This window comes from Saccopteryx leptura, unplaced genomic scaffold (assembly GCF_036850995.1).
Source record: "Saccopteryx leptura isolate mSacLep1 unplaced genomic scaffold, mSacLep1_pri_phased_curated manual_scaffold_31, whole genome shotgun sequence".
Lineage (NCBI taxonomy): Eukaryota > Metazoa > Chordata > Mammalia > Chiroptera > Emballonuridae > Saccopteryx > Saccopteryx leptura.
Genome location: NW_027095713.1, coordinates 22780 through 42821, shown reverse-complemented (window position 1 = coordinate 42821; position 20042 = coordinate 22780). Strand labels below are relative to the sequence as shown.

Sequence of the window (20042 nt, the reverse complement as noted above, 5' to 3'; positions counted from 1 at the left end):
AAATACTGATGTCAACCATGTACACTCTCTGGCCCTAGTCGGCCGCCTCAATGCAGTCCACACTGATGACACAGGAAACGATCACAAAGTCCACCTATGAACAACCCCCCCCCCACGTGTCAATACACTTCCAGAGAGCACGTCTCCATGGAGCACCTAAGTGAAACAGATAGTCCCCATACCCCCCCCTTTCTTCTCCACCACCCTCCCTCTACTAACCGCTTCACTCTTCTCTATCTCCATGAGTCCACACAGCCTATCTACCTTCTCCTCTGAAGACCAGTGACAGAACTCCCAGGTGGCTAGGGCATGCACTGAACTTTCCGAGCTAACTGGGACATTCTGCAGGGCCAAGCGATATCTCCACCACGTATCCTAAAGAGGCATATCTATACTTAGGGTTTCCTGGATGCCAACGTCATAAGCCCAAGGAACGAGCCAAGCTATTAATAATACTCCTGCCTCATGTTCACATCACCTATTACAAAATACAGTAACATTCTACAAGTCATGAATGGAAAAAAGGACAACAGGACATAAAAATTCCTTCTATTGTATGGCTTCTGAAATATAACATGGCATATCCGCTTCCTAACCGTGCAAGTTGTTCATGTGGAAACTCCATCAATACCTTCCTATCCACGTGCATAGTTCACTTCAAAACTTTCTCTTCCTATCCCATTTAAAAAACGGGAATAATAGGCCTCACCTGTGCTGCTGCAGTGGGATAAAGCGTCGACTTGGAACACTAAGGTCACCGGTTCGAAACCTTGGGCTTGCCTGGTCAAGGCACATATGGGAGTTCATGCTTCTTGCTCCTCACCCTTCTCTCTCTCTCTGTCTCCCTCTCTCTCACTCCTCTCTCTCTGAAAAATCAATAAATAAAATTTTTTTTTAAAAAAAGGCATAATACACTGTCTGTTATAATGACTCTCTGATAAACGTCCACCAGAAATGCTGACTTCTTTCTCGATTTCAATATACACAACTAACAAAAATAAACTCCCTAAAATGGACAGGCGATAAAAAAAATTAAAATACAAGAATGGAACATGAGAACCAAAGTACCTTTCTGTACCATACACTACATTCAAGGCCAAGAACAGATCCTAGAAATGAAGAATGGAAACTCTTTTTCTTTCCTTTCATTTACAGGGATGATCCGTACCACACTCCATAGATAACAAGCTCAAATACTATAGCCCACAGCAATTAGAAAACATGGACACATTCTTCACGTTCAAAAACATGGCATGGACCTCTCTCAAAGATACACCAAACCTTGACAACTCATTCTAACCACCAAAAAAAGATACTTTTTAAAACCACGAACATGACTACAAATTAACCTTCCCTGTACCTACACGCTCCACTTACACCCCAAAAGTCAGTACCTTATACATGAGTCTTAACACTTCAAACTTTTTCAAAAACACATATTAAACCATGAAACAAGGTCATACAACTTTTGATTCACTAAAGCTACCTAAATGCTATTCATCCCTCTTATGGCCATAGATCACAAAACATGTAAAGACATAGAATGACAATTTCATTTCCATTCACATATTTTCAAATACACATCTTAAACCCCCCCCCCACGTAAACAAAATAATCACTAATACAGCAAGAAAATAGCAAGGAAAAGTTGAGATAACTGAATGTGGGGCTACACTGTTTTCTAAACCAAAGTAAAATTTACACCCAGGCCACATTAACCCACAATGACGTCAGTTCACAATGTCAGAAGGGGGCGGGGTCTGAAGCTGACGATTCTTGTCCACATCATAGCTGCTGCTAAGCAACCACGACAAAGGAGACTGATGCCCAGGACAAACAGCTATCAGCCACAAAAGGTCACTACCTGGACTACAAAGACAACAAACCACGCTCTATAGAGAATTAAAACACAATTCCATGACGACAGAAAGTGTCTCTTTTTGCGACCTAGATCTGAAAGGATCCAAGGACCAACATGAAAGTTGAGACCTGAACAACAACAACAAAGACAACACCGTCCACCTGCCATGTGGTCTCCTTCCTCTTCGACTCCCTTGTAGACTTACTTTCTTTCTCTCTTATTTCCATTTACTACTTACATTGAACACAGGGACATTCACCAATGCTGATCCATTGATTTCAACTGAACATCTTTCTTCTGTTCCATCTCACCATCCCATATTCTGCTCATCCCCCCAAAACACAATTCCTGTTCAGTCATCACATCCTTGTTCCTCTTGACTCCACTCCCCTGATAACCACTTCACTTTCCTCTCTGTCCATGAAGTGACTGACAGTCTTTAGATCTCACCCTTTCCTCTCGAGGCCTTCGAAAGAACTCCTCGATGTCTACTTACCTATATTGCACTGCCTCGGCAACACTTCACCATTTCAAATACTGAGCACTGCCGCTGTCATTCACCACTACATGATCACTCTCTTTCTGTGATTAGAAAATACCTTCCTCCTAAATATAGTCGAGACTTCAGCTTCAATAATTTTTTTTTGTTTTGTTTTCTTTTTATTTATTTTTTTCATTTTTCCAAAGCTGGAAACGGGAAGGCAGTCAGACAGACTCCCGCATGCACCCGACCGGGATTCACCCAGCATGCCCACCAGGGGGCAATTTTCTGCCCCTCTGAGAGGTCCCTCTGTTGCATCCAGAGCCATTCTAGCGCCTGAAGCACAGGCCACGGAGCCATCCCCAGTGCCCGGGCAATCTTTGCTCCAATGGAGCCTCGGACGCGGGAGGTGAAGAGAGAAACAGAGAGGAAGGACAGAAGAGGGGTGGAGAAGCACATGGGCACTTCTCCTGTATACCCTGGCCGGGAATCGAACCCGGCACTCCTGAACACCAGGGCAATGCTCTACCGCTGAGCCAACCGGCCAGGGCCAGCTTCAATAATTTTTATAGACCAAAAGTACACTTCCCCATAGGCCATATTTGGCCAACATGGCACTGCTTCACCATCACCCACGGCGGAAGGAGGGTTACTTAAGATAACCTTTCCTTCTTAGCGGTGGATACAAGGAACATTACATTATATCCATCTGCAAACCTGTAAAGAAAGTAACTATAGCCTGACCTGTAGTGGCACAGTGGATAAAGCGTCAACCTGGAAATGCTGAGGTCGCCGGTTCAAAACCTAAGCTTGCCTGGTCAAGGCACATATGGGAGTTGATGCTTCCAGCTCCTCCCTCCCTTCTCTCTTTCTGTCTCTCCTCTCTCTCTCTCTCTCTCTCTCTCTCTCTCCTCTCTCTAAAATGAATAAATAAAAAATAAAAAAGAATTAAAAAAAAAAAAGAAAGTAACTATACCCACTGCATTACCAACTATTCAAGTACGCTTCTAAAAGAGCCCCAAAATGAATCGATACTACAGTTAGAAAATGATTTCCACATAAAGATGATAAAAAAAAATTCCTTTTCAGGTCTTTCCCAAATCAAAGTAGAAATTACCCCAAGGGCATATTGTGACGAAATGGCGGTATTTTCCCATCACACACAAGGTGATGCTCGGGTGGCTCCCAGTATAGACACTAACACGACAAGTTCTGCTGAGCACCTACCGAGCAAAGGGCCTTCACCCACACTGAAACATGGTCGGGAACAACAAATATCTATACCGCTCAGAAGAGAAGACCTACTTTATCAAAAAGATGAATACTCCCTGACAACACAAACAGCATATCCTACACCTAAAGGGAAACCTCTCTTCAACCACCGACACAGAGACTATACCCTGAACAACACCAACAAAAATAAAACTTCACATCTTCCAAACACTCGGTACAAGTATCCTAGGCTCCGGAGACACACAATAAAACTCGGGAATCAACACCTTTTCCCTTAAGCGGCACGTGATCCATCTTTTAAAATACAGCTGTGAGCCTGCATGGTCAAGCGGTGGATAAAGTGTCGACCTGGAAGGCTGAAGTCTCTGCTTCCAAACCCTGGGCTTCCTGGGTCCAGGCAGAAATGAGAAGCAACAAGTTCATACTTCCTGTTCCTATCACCCTCTCTATCCTCTCTCTAATTAATTCATGGATAATATACCTGTCACAAAAATAATCTTCAACAATCACCAACTTTCTCACACACACAAAAATAGTGAAGATATAAAAATAATCTCTATGTGGCAAATAACTTCAACTGACATGACGACTCCATCCAACCCAATCAAGGTAAACCTAAGATATTCACTAAGAAACCTTGGAACTTCTTAAAAACTGACCCTACTGAAGGAACAACCAACTTCCTACACATTTCGATGCACTAAAACTACTTAAAGTCTCTAGGACTCTCTTCACCCTCCCTCTACAAACGTTTCATAACACTTCATGACAGCACTGTCCTGTTTCCATCTTTCCAAAGAAATATCTAAAAACAAAAAATAAAATCCCCAACATAATTCATTGCTAAAGTTAGAAAACACTTTCAACAGACAAATCCCTATACTGCTGTGTTCCTATCACTGCGTTATCCAGAAATATTCAAAGCCAGGTTTCTGCATCAGGTCTCTGAAGCAAAGCTCAATATGCCCCAAGGGCATATTTGCGCAATATCGCACCATTCTGTATTATCAAGACTATAAGGGATAGTTTTCAGTTCCATTCTGTAAATACAAACAACACATGCAGAAAAGATCCTGCAATGAACAGCCATGAACCCAGGACAAAGACTGACCCGCCCCAAAACATCCATAGAACCCAGACAAACCCTACTACATTTCACCTAACTTTAGCTGTTCGATTCTTGTTCACATGAATACAGCCAGTAACTAAGCACATACCTTCATATTGACCTTACCAAAATACATTCATGGACACTTCATAGGACTAAAAACGACGACGGAGAACACCTTCACTAAATAAAAACACGAACTGCCCCATGGAAGACATTTTGAAATGCAAAACCTGAAAACAGGACACAAATCTTCCAAGACAAATGTTTGGAAAATTTTTATGCGGTGAGCTAAATAAAGGCTGACAGTCATTCTATAGAAAATAATACACCAATTCACAAATAGGAATAACACAATGTATTCCTTCTCCTACTCACCACTGAAACCCTGCTTTAAAATCCTCATTTGCCTAACCAAGCGGTGTCGCAGTGGATAGCGCAGTCAGACTGGGATACAGAGGACCCAGTTCAAGACCCCGAGGTCGCCAGCTTCAGCACGGGCTCATCTGGTTTGAGCAAAAGCTCACTAGCTTGAAACCAAGATCACTGAGTCCAACAAGGAGTTACTCCGTCTGCTGAAGCCTGCGGTCAAGACACATATAAGAAAGCAATCAATGAACAACTAAGATGTCGCAATGAAAAACTAATGATTGATGCTTCTCATCTCCCTCTGTTCCTGTTTCTCCTTGGTCTACCCCTCTCTCTGACTCACTCTCTGTCTCTGTAAAAAATACATACATAAATTAATAAATAAATAAATACATAAATTTTTTTAAAAACAGAGTTCTCTTATTCTAAAAAAAACCCCCTCATTTCTGATACAAACTCCTTAAATATATACCCTATACAACACTTAGAACGGCTGAGGGCAAAAACAATGACAAAAAAGAACAACATTTCCTACCTTTGAGTTGTATGGACCCGGGAGTTCCCGCTTTTCATGCATTTCACATCAACTCTGTAACAGAAACTCCCAATGACATGAATCACACCTACAACAAAAATTACAAAAATGTATCATTGAACTACAGGGATAGCACCTCTCTCATTCACATTCGTTAAGTCATTTCTTCAAAAACAATAGACACCCCACCCCCTTCAAAATACTCAGCCATGACAGAAAACACTTTCCCTGAACAGTAGACTGAATGTCACCTTCATAGACGATCCCATCTCCTGAACGTGATCTGCGCACCTGCGCTAAGCTGTTATCCCCAGAGGTGTCCACACGGGGGCGCCGGGGCATCGCGCGAAAGGCGATTTTGAAGTCAACCGTCTTCTATGCCACACCTGTAGTAACGCATACAATTTCAAGACAATTTCAATGGAAATATTCTAACAGTACTGCATTAAACTCCTTTCAGTTTCCAGAAAGATTCCAACCTTCCACCTCGCTTCTTTCTGCTTCAACCGTGACTGTGCCCCCAGCCAGAACGGTTGCGTTTGACTTGTGAACACAGTGCAGATGACCTAGCAATGGAGAAAAAGAACAGCAGCTCCTGAACCCCGAGGATGCAGACGGCGTTCACCGGGGACACAGAATGATCTGGGCCGAACGATCACTACTTCGCCAAAACAAACCTGACTCTCCATGAAACAAAAACAGTGAAGTACAATACGAACATCTGGGCCTTTTGCATCCTGGATCACAAAGGCTGCCTCTCAACTAGCGACACGGGAGCCCATACAGACAGAACGACACAGACAAAATCACTCGTCTTCAACACTTCCGGAGGAATGCCTCAGGCTGAGAAGACCCCCCACAACATGACAGACCCACAAAACATCTTACAGCTCAGACACTAAATCTCACATGGAGGAGCCAGACTGGGTCTCCCAAGGTCACTGCTTCTTCTCATGAACCGTCATTCGGTCTTTAATAACTTTTTCTGCATATCCCATAGAACAGCGGTCTCAAACTCGCGGCCCGTGGGCCGCATGTGGCCCACTGAACAATTTTGTGCAGCCCGCAGACTAATCCACAAAGTTCAAAATATTTTGGATAAAATTAAGTAAGCCTAGGGGCCTACTTGTATTTTTCATTTCTCTAGCATCCTAGGTAAATATTAGCTTAGTTAACGGCAGTTGTGATGCGAACTACAGTTTCTGGTCGTTTTGTGACACTGAGTAAACTGCATGTACGATTGTGCTTGTTGTACTGATTTTTTTTTCTTTTCAACTGCAGTGAGAAAACTGTTGCGTAACAGTTGCCTTTTGTAGACCTAGTGCGGCCTGCCGAACGGCTGTGATCTTGCTCTGCGGCCCACATGCTGAGTTGAGTTTGAGACCCCTGCCATAGAACATGGGTTCCTACTCATCCACATTTTCACATTCGCTCTCTAAACTTCCGTACCTTCCTTTGGTGAAATCATAAACAAATTCCTCATTACAAATAGACTTCTTCATACAACTTTTAATATACTACAAATCAATGTTTGCTACTACTCTCAAAGAGTTTCTTTTCCCCTACAAACTAAACCAGAGCATAACAAAACCCTGCAATCTGGAACCATTATCCTCACCTTCACTCAAACTATACCACACCACATGTTACAAACCAAAATGTACCCCAGAAAACCCTATGTTCTACTACACCATTCTTCTAATGTTCTGTTGCTATAACACATGCTGCCTCACCTTTTTCTCCAGGGTGGATGCTGAAGTGGACACAACTATCTCAGCGGCATAGCAAAGTTATCTATCTCTCAACTACCTATAGCACCCAGAACTCTCTCCGGCACACATCCTGACAAGGTAGACCTATCCTGGCCTTCAGCTGCACTTCCACATCACGGGACCAAGAAACGAGCACCACATACATCACAGAGGCCACATGGAACCCTCCCACACCTGCCTGCTGAGGACAAAGACTGTGGAACACATGAGGACACTGAATCACGTATGAACCACAACATGTTTCAAAGCATCCTTGCTTTCTCATGACTCATGACAAGCTCTGTGACACGGCTTCAATGATGTAACTGATCATCGATCACCCTAGTCTTTTCCTTTCCTACCTCCACTATCTTCGGGTTCCTCTTTCAATATTTACACAATAGCCAAATGACCTAAATAGCGCTCTGCTTCATTGCAAAATACTTCCTCTTCCTTAAACACCTTCCACCCAGATCCTTCATCTCCAATACTAACGACTCTCAGCCTGTTTTCTTTCTTAACCAACTTAAAAACAATTTTACATAAAATCCCTTCCCAAACATGTCTATAAACTCATTCTGTCAGACTATGAAAACAACACCCAGACCTTGAATAGTGCTATTGCCTTAGTTTCACTTCACCTCTGAAAATACGAAATATAGGGAAACTATACAAAAAGCAATAAATGAAAAGGAACCCCAACTCCATTGAATCATTCCTTCTACCATATAGCTACCAAAATAAACTGCTGCGTTAACTACTCCTCAATAAACATAAACGCCCTAATTCTTGGGTATCCAAATATGGATGCTAATTCAAACACACATTATATATGACAAAGGGTTAGCTTGACAAGAAAGAAAAAATTATAAAAACTGATTTTGGAACAACCCTATTCGAAACCCCGAGGTCACCAGCTTAAACGCAGGCTCATCTGCTTTGAGCAAGGCTCACCACCTTGACCCCAAGATCACTGGCTATAGCAAAGGGTCACTCGGTCAGTTCTAGTCCCCTAATCCAGGCTCATCTATCAAAGTAGTCCATAAGAAACTAAGGTGCTGCAATGAAAAACTGATCCTTCCCGTCTCTCTCCCTTCCAATCTGTCTGTCCCTCTCTATCCCTCTCTCTGTCTCTGTCACAAAAAAAAATAAAAGAAAAAGAACAACCATAGGAGAAAATGAATGGCACCCCTACATCCTGCCATTCACTAAAACCACTCCCTTCTGAATGTTGATATCCATCCTCGACTCATAGAAAACCCTGCACCTGCCTACGACATAAAGGAGAAACACATTAAAAGAATTGAAGTCTGACCTGTGGTGGCGCAGTGGATAAATCGTCGACCAGGGATGCTGAGGTCGGTGGTTCTAAACCCTGGGCTTGCCCGGTAAAAGCACATATGAGAGTTGATGCTTCCTGCTCCTCCCCACTTTCTCTCTCACTCTCTCTCCTCTCTAAAATGAATAAATAAATTTTTTAAAAAAAATTAAAAACAACAACCAGAAAAATTTTAGATGGCATTAGATTCTAAGGCAAAAAATGATTCTACAAATTAAGAACACTAAGTCACTCTAATAAATTCAGTATACCGTGAAAGTCTACAGTCACATGCAATTCATAACAAAGTCCAATCCTAGACCACCGGCCTAAAAAGCAAACTAGAAATATTCATAGCTATAAAGGGAGATTCAACACACCTCTATGGAATGGCAAAGACACATTGCTTTTAACACTATACAAGCAACGAAAAACTAGGTGACGAGGTAAAAATAAAAAACTACTCTAAATGGCCCATAACATGCCATATACTTAACTATACCACTATACCCTAAATATTTAATATACTATACTTTACAAGAATACTTGCAACGTTTTAAAAACTAACCCAATGGGATGATACGTAAACTCTCTACACATTTCAATACACTAAAATTATGTAAACTTTACTATCATTCTGGTAACCCTCCACACAGACCCCTGAAAAAAACGGTGATGACTATATCATGGCGTAAACATATTTTCAAATGAACATAAAAAAAATACTCCTAAATGACTCACGGTCACCCTTAGAACATAATACAAGCAGCAGGTCATGATGCTGATCCTAGATCTCAAATAACATACCTCTCTTCAACCAACCTCAAGAAAGCTAAAACTTGAACAATAACAACAAACACAAAGTATTCATCTTGCGATCCCTGCACTGCAGTATCCCAAAACATTGCTTTATACATTAGGAAACACCTTTATCCTTACCAATAGATATAAATACCTTGCTTCTTGCAACAAAACCTCCAGTACTAGGAAGCTAACTCCTATCTATTCTTTTACCATACATCTTTCTATTAACATCATATAAAATATTTTCCTCATAAACTAACTGGTATCACGACAGCTATGTGAGAAAATAAGTAACACCCCCCCCCTTCTACTATCTGCAAACATCACTATCTGTGGATGTTAACAGACAGGCACGATGAATAGAAAATACTGGACACACCTACACCATAACACGGCGAGAAATAAAAAGAAATGGAAACAAAAACAATACATATTTGGATACCATGCTCTACATTGAAAAGCAAAAGGTGGTCCTACAAATGAGGGACAGAAATTCATTGTAATACATTCCACTGACCATCAATATCTAAATTCACTGCAATAAGTAACAAACTAGAATAATAAAACTCAAATAATAAATCACGGACCTCAAATGGAAAAGAGAAATGTCCATAATTATAAAAAGCAACTTAACACGCCTCTCTCATTCAGGGATATGGCAAACCTCTCAACACCAAGGCAGTCTCCCCACCAAAAAAATCAAAAGATATTTTAAAAAACCTATGATTAACAAATAAAATTCAAGATACATAACTATTCCACAATCCCAAATAATACATCTGACAAGCTTTTCAAGAATGCTTAAAACTATTTGAAAACTGCCCCTACTGAATGATAAACCACCTTCCTAGACATTTCAATGCACTTCAATTACAAAGGCTCTCTTTATGGCTCACCACCACATCCATCTAGAAACATGTAAGTAAAACTAATAACAGTATCCTCATCTTCACGTTTTTTCAAAGACACATCTCTTACAAAAATACAAACCACACACACACACACACACACACACACACACACACACACACACACCAAAAAAAAACCCTAACATAAACCACTGGTACAGTTGGAAAATACTTTCAACAGAGATATAAGAAAACTACTACGTTCCTATCATTCTGCTCTCCAGAATTTTGCTACCTACGTCAGATTTCTGAACTAAACATGAATATGCCCCCAGGGCACATTCGACCATGCTGGCGCCATTTAGTATTGTAAGGAGTGTTGAGGGCTGCGTATTATTTATAAGTCCTGACAAGAAAGAACAGAAGCACATATGCACCTACATCTACACGGCCCTGCAACCAGAACAAACATAAAAAGACTCAGCCCAAAAGATCCACGGTGCTCAAAACACTAACCCTAATCTCCATAGAACAACAAAAAGTCTAAACTAGAATACAAACAGCAACTCATTTTAAATCCTAATTCTGAAATCCATGTTCTCTCTTTCAATATCACACAGATACTCAAAACCAAAGCTTAAAAAGAAAAAAAACAAAAAAAAAACCTCCCACCTTTCCATGATAACAATCGACTGCCCAGGGTTGACAAGACAACCAAACACACTCAGGAGTCCAGGAACATCTCACGTGTTATGAGACTGCATTTCCCGGGAAGAGATCCAGACTAAGCATCTCGCCACCAGCGCTTCTTTTCATACAACAGAACTCACTTTCGTACCTGTGTATGATCACTTCCAATCCTTCATCTTCCTTCATTAGATTCCAGAATTCGCCCTCTAAAGTTTTCCTCCTCAAAAATTAAGACTTTGACCACAGTGTATATTCCCCCACACCCTCCGTGAAGCACAGGTAATAACGAACCATACTTAGGATGACTATCACAGCGTGCATTACACACCTACACTCATGTCAAACGCTAAAATGGATATTACTATTTTACTGACTCATCGGTGTACTTTTAACTTATAAAACTATTTTTGCAAACTCCTGCCGTAATCTCACTTCTACCTCGTCCCTTTCAAGCTTTGACAACTTTCATACGACTTACTCCTATATCAATATACTGATCAGAACTACATACTAGCTTATGTACCTGGATGACTCAGGACAGTCACCTACCATTTACTACACACAAAAAACTTTACTACACTGGAAGACAAATAACAGTCACATAAATACTCCACTTATACAAAAACTCTGGGTTCAATAATATATTTCTTCCGACTCGACTAACAGTAAAACAGGTCATTGCCTTGGATTCTGCTTCACAAGAGCAGAGAAGATCTATACTAATAAAATTATAAAATGCTACCCAAAGACACACAGTATTTTCATACTATTTAATAATAATTAAATAATATTAACATTAATATTGCGGATAATAAAAATTGCCCTGACCTGAGGTGCTGCAGTGGATGAAGCGTAGACCTGGAAAGCTGACCTCGCCTTGGAAACCACAGGCTTCTCTGGTCAACTCACATAGGGGCGATAACTGTAGAGGAATGGTTCCCGCTCCTCTCTCTAAAATCGACGACTAAAATTTTTTTAGAAAACGAATTATTGTTTTCTGAACACTGTCTATATTGAAATAGAAAAGTGCTCTCACTGGAAGTGCTCACTGACACTGGAAGTGGGACATACGCTCCACAAACCATCCAGCGATTCCTCTCTCCTTCTCTTCCTGATTACACTTTCTCCTCCAACCCCTCCCTCGTGTCTCCACCCCTCCTGACATCTCTGAGTCATGATCCTCTCACCTCTACACCTCTGACCCAGAGACAACGACCCCTGCCTGGCAGCACCTGGCCTCACATCCACCAACATCGTCCCTCTTCCCGTGCGTGCAAAGTATCCACCTCGGGTCTGGACCCCATTTCCCTCCGGTCCACCTCGGTATCTTTCTCTTGACCCCACTTCTCACCTCTGGCTGGTCAGCCTCTGGGGGATGCGCCCTGCCGCTCGTACCTGACTTCAGTTTTTTCTGACTCATTCTCATGAAAACACTCAGGAACCAGGGACACTCGGTGCACGTTTACCTTAGCAAAATAAATTCATTGAAACTTCAGCATTTTAAAATCACAATGGAAAACTCACCTTCCTTACAATATCAAAACTCTACCACAAGGGAAACATTCTGAAATGCAAAAACCGTAAGGGAACAAGCAGATTCCAAAGGAAACGGTGGGAAAATTTCAATGCGGTGGGCAGAAGAAATATGAATGGTCATTCTATGGAAAATAGTACAGTAATTAATACATACAAATCGGACAATACCTTCTCCTACTCACCACTACAAACCTACTTTGGAACACACCTAACTTTGTGATGGGAACGTCATACAAATGGACATGATACAACACTTAGTACATTTGATGGCAAAACCCATGACACAAAGAACAGCGCTTCCTACCGCTGAGTGGCATGACCCTGGGACTTCCTGCTTTCCCTGCACTGCACAGAAACTCAGAAACAGAAACTCCAAAAGACATGGAACAGAACTGCAAGAAAAAACATTACAATGTATCATCGAAATAGATCAATCCCAACGCTCTCCTTCAGAAACAAGAGGACCCCCCCACACGCACCTCCTTCGAAATACTCGGTAAGGAGAGAAACGACTTACCCTGAACGGAACACTGGATTCCTCCTCCAAAGGGGACCCGTTCGGCCAAACATTCTCTGCAAACCTGAACTGAGGTATCATTCCACAAGATGCCCACACGAGGGCGCCAGGGCATCCCGCGGACGACAGCTGAAAAGGCGGCTGGGTTCTGCTCCACACCTGCGGTGACACATAGAAACTCTGTATCTTCCTTTCCTTACGGTTCCTTTAGAAATCCACAACAAAAATGAACTACACAGTCCGTATCCTTGCACGTTGTAAAAGAAATCCCAAAACGAATAACAACGACACTTACAATATAAGGAAACCGAAACGTTTAAACACATTGCCCCAAAACATACAGGAAATTCTAAGTCTTCCCTGCACCCATGAGAAAATAAGAAAACCTGACACTTCCTCACTTTTTCACTTTTCTTCACCACCTACGTGAGTAACTCCATGGTACCTCACCTCACGCGACCTGCACAATGGCATCACTTGGAGCCCGACCCTAGGTACCCCGGCCCCTTCTCACCATTGGTAAGGACTGCACTGCGACTAAGTACGCCTGGTCCGCCCGCACCTCGCCTCTCGCCGCCTCTCGGGTCCTCCCCGCACACCTCTGGCCTCCAGACCCGCCACGGCCCTCATCCATTCATTATCTTTCAGGGACGCATCCAGTTGCAAAGCGCCAGAACCCAACCAGAATTGCAGACCTAAAGTTTAATGAACAAAACTCATAAAGATAAACCTAGACAGCTCACTCAGTGGATAGACCTTCAGTCCGCTATGGACAACCCATGTTCCATTCTGGGTCAGGGCACACGGAGACATCTGCTTCTCCTCACTCCTTCTCCCTCTCCCCCTCCAGCAGTGCAGCGTGCCCCCAGCGCTGTCACCTCAGGATCTGAACACAGCTCTGTACTGGAGCATCTGCCCCAGATGGGGTTCCTGCGTGGCTCCCGATGGGGCACACGTGGAAGTTTGCGTCATTATCTCCCCTCCTCTCACCTAAAAAATAGATCATTATGATAGAGGTTATTAAATTAAAAACAACTCTTTAAAAAAATGGCTCACATAATACAAAGATGAGCCACAAACACAGACCAGATCTTTCTCCCCACGTATCTGATCAAACATTTCTGCTCCATATGCCCACACAAAGACAATAAAACTAACTTTTCTGATCAAAATTCACACGACTCTCTAAAACAAATAACCACACTGAAAAATGGCTTTCTAGCTAAACACAAACATGGCCTGGTAACACAGTGTAGACAAAAAGGGGTTCTGGGCAGACGGTCTATTGTTTTTTGGGGCACCTGACCTGGTCATCGATTACTTTCTCATATCTGCCATGAAGGGAGACCAGGAACCTGCTGCTCAAGCCAGCAACCTTGACGTTGAGGCCAGTGATCCTTGGGATCCATCCAACGACCACGGAGTCATATCAATGATCCCACATTCAAACCATAAGTCCTAAGGAACCCATGTGCAAGCTGCACGAGCCAGTACTCAGACCAGAGATCTCAGGGTCTGGATCCAGGGTTCTCTACATCTCCCTCTCACAGTCTATCCAATTGGCCACCACTTGGACGGGAAATAACAGTCTTCATGTTCAGGATTCTGTGATCTGGGTAAAGAACTCAGTAGACACGTCCTGCAACCATGTCACTGGATCATGAGGAGGATAAGACAGCATGCTCCCTGCGGAAAACTCAGTGACATACTACGACCACATCCTTCGACTGTGAGTGGACACAGTACAGGAAAGCAGACTACTGGATGATGCCACAGGACCTCAGTTCTGCACCTCTGAGGGATTACAGAGAGAGCATGGAGATCTGCCACGGGAGCCGGCACGGATTCACCCTTAGAAGCTAACCGGCCCTAAGACAGGAGCACAGGGACCAGAGAGCACATACATGGGTACTGGCAGGCAGACGTACAGATGGCACACCACCTGTATTGGGACCCCTCCTGAAATCCTGGAATGTGCGGTCAGTGCGTGTCCTACTCCTCTGACTGTTCCAAGGCACCTCTGCGTGGAATACAGGGATTCCCTGTCATAACACTGCTATATCCTCTCACACTGTGCATGACTCCATCAAAAAAATCAATATAACTGCTAGCTATACACATGTAATTCACATCGGATACGAAGAGAAAACTGGTCCTCCTCAAAAACATCTTCATCCCAACCTCTCTGTGCACAGAAGGCACCCTTCATTGAATTCCAAGGAGGTGAAATGATCGGGGAGAGCAAGTCAAGTGCAACTCCCAACATGTCCTCTGGGTGGCAGCACTCGAGTAAGGAAACGGAAATATGGATCCGAGGGCAGAAGAATTTGCCCTCTGAGGACATATGGGATCCTTCCTCACCGCCCCAGTATTCAGCATATACAAGCATGGGCTCCCCAAGTGTATGGAGGTGTATCTCTGGCTCTTTATGGAGTGTGGACACTGTCTCCCAATAAAAACAGTACTCCCTTTCCTGCTAACCCAGGGCCGACATAGTGAGGAAACCAGAGTAACAGACGAGAGAGCACAGACGCTTCAGACAATATCTTGTGCTTACAGGACCAGGAGGGTCATGGGGAACTCATACATGCATTGAGAGGTTTAGACATAAGGAGTGTGAAATAATGCACATACCCCACAACTGCAGGAGTGAAAGGAGATGTCCTCCCCTGAGAAAAGTACTGCCTGCGCTCCGATGACCCGTAAATCCCATCCTCAAACCTCAGGAACACCTCCTAAGCTAAGAAAGACTTAAGGTGCCATGGACAGTCATGCTTAATTTGCATCAAGATAAAAACAAGCATGTATGAAAAATGTGCTTTCAGCCAACAAATTCACTGCACAGCTTGCCAAAACAGTCTATTGCAGCACACTGCAATGCACACTATGGCTACAGTCCAGCAAAGTACCGATCAAACACGTGACAGTCAAACTCCTTGGTACTTGAAAACAGCTAAATGAGAGGAAGTCCCATGATCACACAATTGCTAGCAGTAAAACCAAGAGCTATCCACACATGTTACCCAGAAAACTCACTTGGAACAAGGAAAGAAGGACTTTGCAGCACCCAGCAATGAACAGTGATAAAACACCTCGACTTCCACACTCAAGGAGCACTGGGAGAAACAGACACATGGAATCAATGCACTCAGCAGCAATGGAATCAATACAACAGCAGCTGAAACCCTACAACAGGAACAAAACTCTATTCCAAATGAGGTATCATTCCCTTCTCTGATCGATAACAAGACGGAAAGAACACATGCAATGAAGCACTATCTGCTCATCCAGGGCAAAGAAATCACATCCACCAAGGCATACAAACGCTGACATACACAGTTGACACACAGTGATGGGACCTCAAACCACACACTCATGGTAAGAGAACCTGCCTCAACACCAAAGACAAGTGAAGAACAGGTGGGATACATGGACAAGCACTGCACCCCAGTAAACCCTGGGCAGAAATAGAAGTATGGAAAATAGGAACAAACTCCTCAAGCAACACAGAATGAACATGTCAGCAAACAAGCAAGCAAACGGTGAGATGGAGGAAAAATCCGACAGGACTATAATTCAAAACAGCCAAACTGATCAAAACCTTTCTGAACTCTGGGTGAAAATAAAACACGAAAACAAAACTCTGAAAGCCTCACATCTCCAACAAACCCAACACCAGAATAATAAAAAAGGAAACAGAATGAACAAGCATAACACGTACAGATCCTGGAAAACCAGAAGGGCAGTAATTTCGGCATGTACAACCTCTGCAGCCATCCATTTCACAGTGACAGCTGCTCATTTTCAACAGCAGGTTGTCGTTTTTGGCAAGTGGACTAATCAACGGAAATGTACTGGAAACGTGATCACTGAAAAGCACTTTATGTCCCTGTTGATGGAGAAAACCTTAAGGGCCTCTCCATGGTGTCAAAACCCAGCGCCAAGAAACCCACAGTATTACCATCCCCAACTTCCTCACTGCGTGGCTCCCCCTTTCTATTCCCCTGGGGTGGCCTCTACTGAAAAGGGTTTTCAAAGATACACGCACCATGATGGCAAAGTCCTAGTGTCACAGTGACCACACCAGTATCGTAAAGTGGGGCCTGTCACAGCAGCTCTGGGTCATAGGAAATGATGAACAAGCTGTGACACACAAACAACACCAGGGCCAGTATGAGCAAGCCACACAGATGCACTGAGGCACAGGTCCTCAGCATCCAACCCCACACAGGTACACAGACACGGTACAGAACACAAAACCTAAAGTAAAGAGAGAAGACAGCAGAGACATATATCAAGCCCTTCCTACCAGGCCACATCCATCAAAACAGACTTCCATGCTACCCATACCAGGGGTCTCAAAATCACGGCACCGGGGCACATGCGGCCTGCCGAACAATTTTGTGCGGCCTGCAGACTGATCCACGGGCTTACTTAATTTTATCCAAAATATTTTGAACTTCGTGGATTAGTCTGCGGGCCGCACAAAATTGTTCGGCGGGCCGCGAGTTTGAGACCCCTGCCATAGACTGCACTCTGAAACATGGGACCCAAAGCAACGCAGGACACCCAACAACCGTCATGAGAATGCACAAAGTACCCTACACCACATTCCCCAGCAGGAAAAACCCACCACTGTCAGCAATGCACCACGGGCGGAACACAGAGCCCATCCAGCTGCCCTGTCCAGGACAAAACCAGGTCCTCCTGATTCACACACACCCAGGGTTCTGTAAACAGCACATAAAATAAACAAATAAATAAAGACATAGGGGAGGCACTGAGACTATGTCCAGTTGGAAACATACAGCAAAAGTTGTTTTTTTATTTCTTTCTCTTTATTCTCTAGTTAGCATTTCCTGCCAGACATCTCTGCCAAATGCTAGTATAGCTTCCTTTTTATGCACACACACTGAGTTACAATTACATGGTGTTAATCATTGCTTTTGTTTTACTATGGTTACGCACTTCCAGATAACAGTTAATTTACATCTATAAATTACAAACCAGGTAGCAAATCATTCAAAGTACAACTACAAAATAACTTGAATAGCGATAACAACATCGGTAAAAGCTTTTAAAGTATTAGTACTAATAATTAACTCAACTTTACTGCTGTTATGAGTCAAGGGGCAGAGAGAGATTAACAGACAAAATCATTAAGGATTAGCAAAGGACCACCGCTTGCTCAGGTAAATGGCCTTGAGTTTATGCAGTGTCCTACTTTTTCTCACAAGATTCTACAAAGCTTGCCCGTAAGGAAATTGACATAACATTAAGAATAGCTTTCACTCAAAGACATACAGAGTGCACTTGCAAGATAGCCTAGTAGCAACATAATTTCAGAAGACATTTACTGTTATTACTTCTATGGATTCCCCCACATTCCTCTCATATCAAAAAAATCTTGGAAAGTACATAAATCTCATGAGAACATCTCACCGAGAAAGCCCAGCAACTGCCTTCAGTCAAAAAACAAGTCTCTTAGCAAAACATTCTTTTCTTGCCGACTGCACTCTCATCCTAGGCCACACAATGGGCCATTCTACTACACCTTACCTAAAATTCTCTTGTCTAGTCAAATATTACTTATTTACTATATTTAAACACTAGTTAAGTTCTAACTATATTCTTCTCAGAGTGTTCCACTATCTGCAGATCAAATAAGCAAAAAGAAAGGAATGTTTCTCTACTCTATCACATGAAAAGGCTAGGGAGGAAAAATGTTGAATTAAGTGAAGGCCGAAAGCTGCTCTGTGCACAGCCACTGCCTCCTACCCATTCACAAGTCACAATCTATTCTATGATTAATAAGAAGAAACTCTCCTACAAACTTAACCCTTTATGAGGGATATCATAGCCAGCCTCTTATGTTTATGAACCCAGTTCAAGGGGCTCACAGGCTTTTCTGTGGAACTCACACCCTCTGTCTCATTTCCAAAGAAATTACTATGAATCTACAGGGAAAGCACGGTACTATTATCCCTGTGCTATAAATAATAGCACACACCCAGAAAAAGGGGGGATATAAGGCCAGATTAATTCAAAAAGTCAAAGGGGGAAGTATCATTGTGTCTCTCCTTTGGGTGACTTCGTCAACCCGCAGCCATTGGTCTTCACTGTGGTGACTCTGTCAACCAGCAGTTTTGGATCTTCTTCTGCTGTGACCTTGTCAGCCAGCAGTTGTGGGTCTTCTCCTGCTGTGACCTTGTCAGCCAGCAGTCGTTGATTGGCTCCCGACAGAAATACACAATGCCCTATCCCCACAGACAGCATCAGACATACCATTTCAAAATCCTGAGGAACAAGCAGCTGAGAACAGCATCCCTGGGGGCCACCTGATTTCAATATTCTATGAGACTTCAACTTAAGAGTCACCCCCCTGAACCCTTAAGAATCCTCCTCACAGCCAACACACCGACACACTGCTGCTCCCCTCCTGAGAACACTCACAGACTGAGCGGGTGCCTCTCCTCCCCTCCCTCCACACCCTCTCCCTTCCCACAGGACCTGCGCCCAGGGCAGCAGTGGGCACGGGCCTGCGCTCTGGATTCCCCCTGACCCCGTCTCCGAGCTCCCTTCCCTGCGACTCCCCCACTCGGCCATGGAGGGCAACACAGACTTCCCCGGGATCTCCCTCAACCTAAACCCTGCCTCGCTTCCGTCTCACCACAGGGACGCCGCGAAGTTTCCACGATGGGTCTACGATGGTGATGGGAACCGTGGGCCCCAGTCAGACTGCTGGTAACGCATCACACATAGGCTGACGACTGAAGACTCCTCGAAAGGGCACCATTCCCCCCCAAACGAAAGTGAACGACCTCCTTGAAGACTCCATTGCTCCGTAGTGAAAGCTAACAGCCCCCATTTACATGTAAGGTTTTTTCAAACTCTAGTACACTCTCGGCCTCGTTCCCACAGAGCTGTGTCATGCAACTCAGACTAAGAACTGGTTCTAAGAACACCAACGTGCACCTCCTGCGACATGACA

General features: G+C 43.4%; 1 protein-coding gene across 1 annotated transcript in view; it reads left to right on the top strand.

The window, feature by feature from the left end:
• The window catches only part of LOC136386978 (granulocyte-macrophage colony-stimulating factor receptor subunit alpha-like), a gene marked incomplete at its 3' end in the record, with an annotated part of 96616 nt that extends 76821 nt beyond the window's left edge, over window positions 1–19795 (top strand). The window contains exon 11 of the mRNA XM_066358073.1: window positions 19559–19795. Coding sequence (XP_066214170.1) covers window positions 19559–19795 — 237 coding nt within the window. The remainder of the gene's footprint in view (window positions 1–19558) is intronic.
• Window positions 19796–20042: the final 247 nt, after the last annotated feature.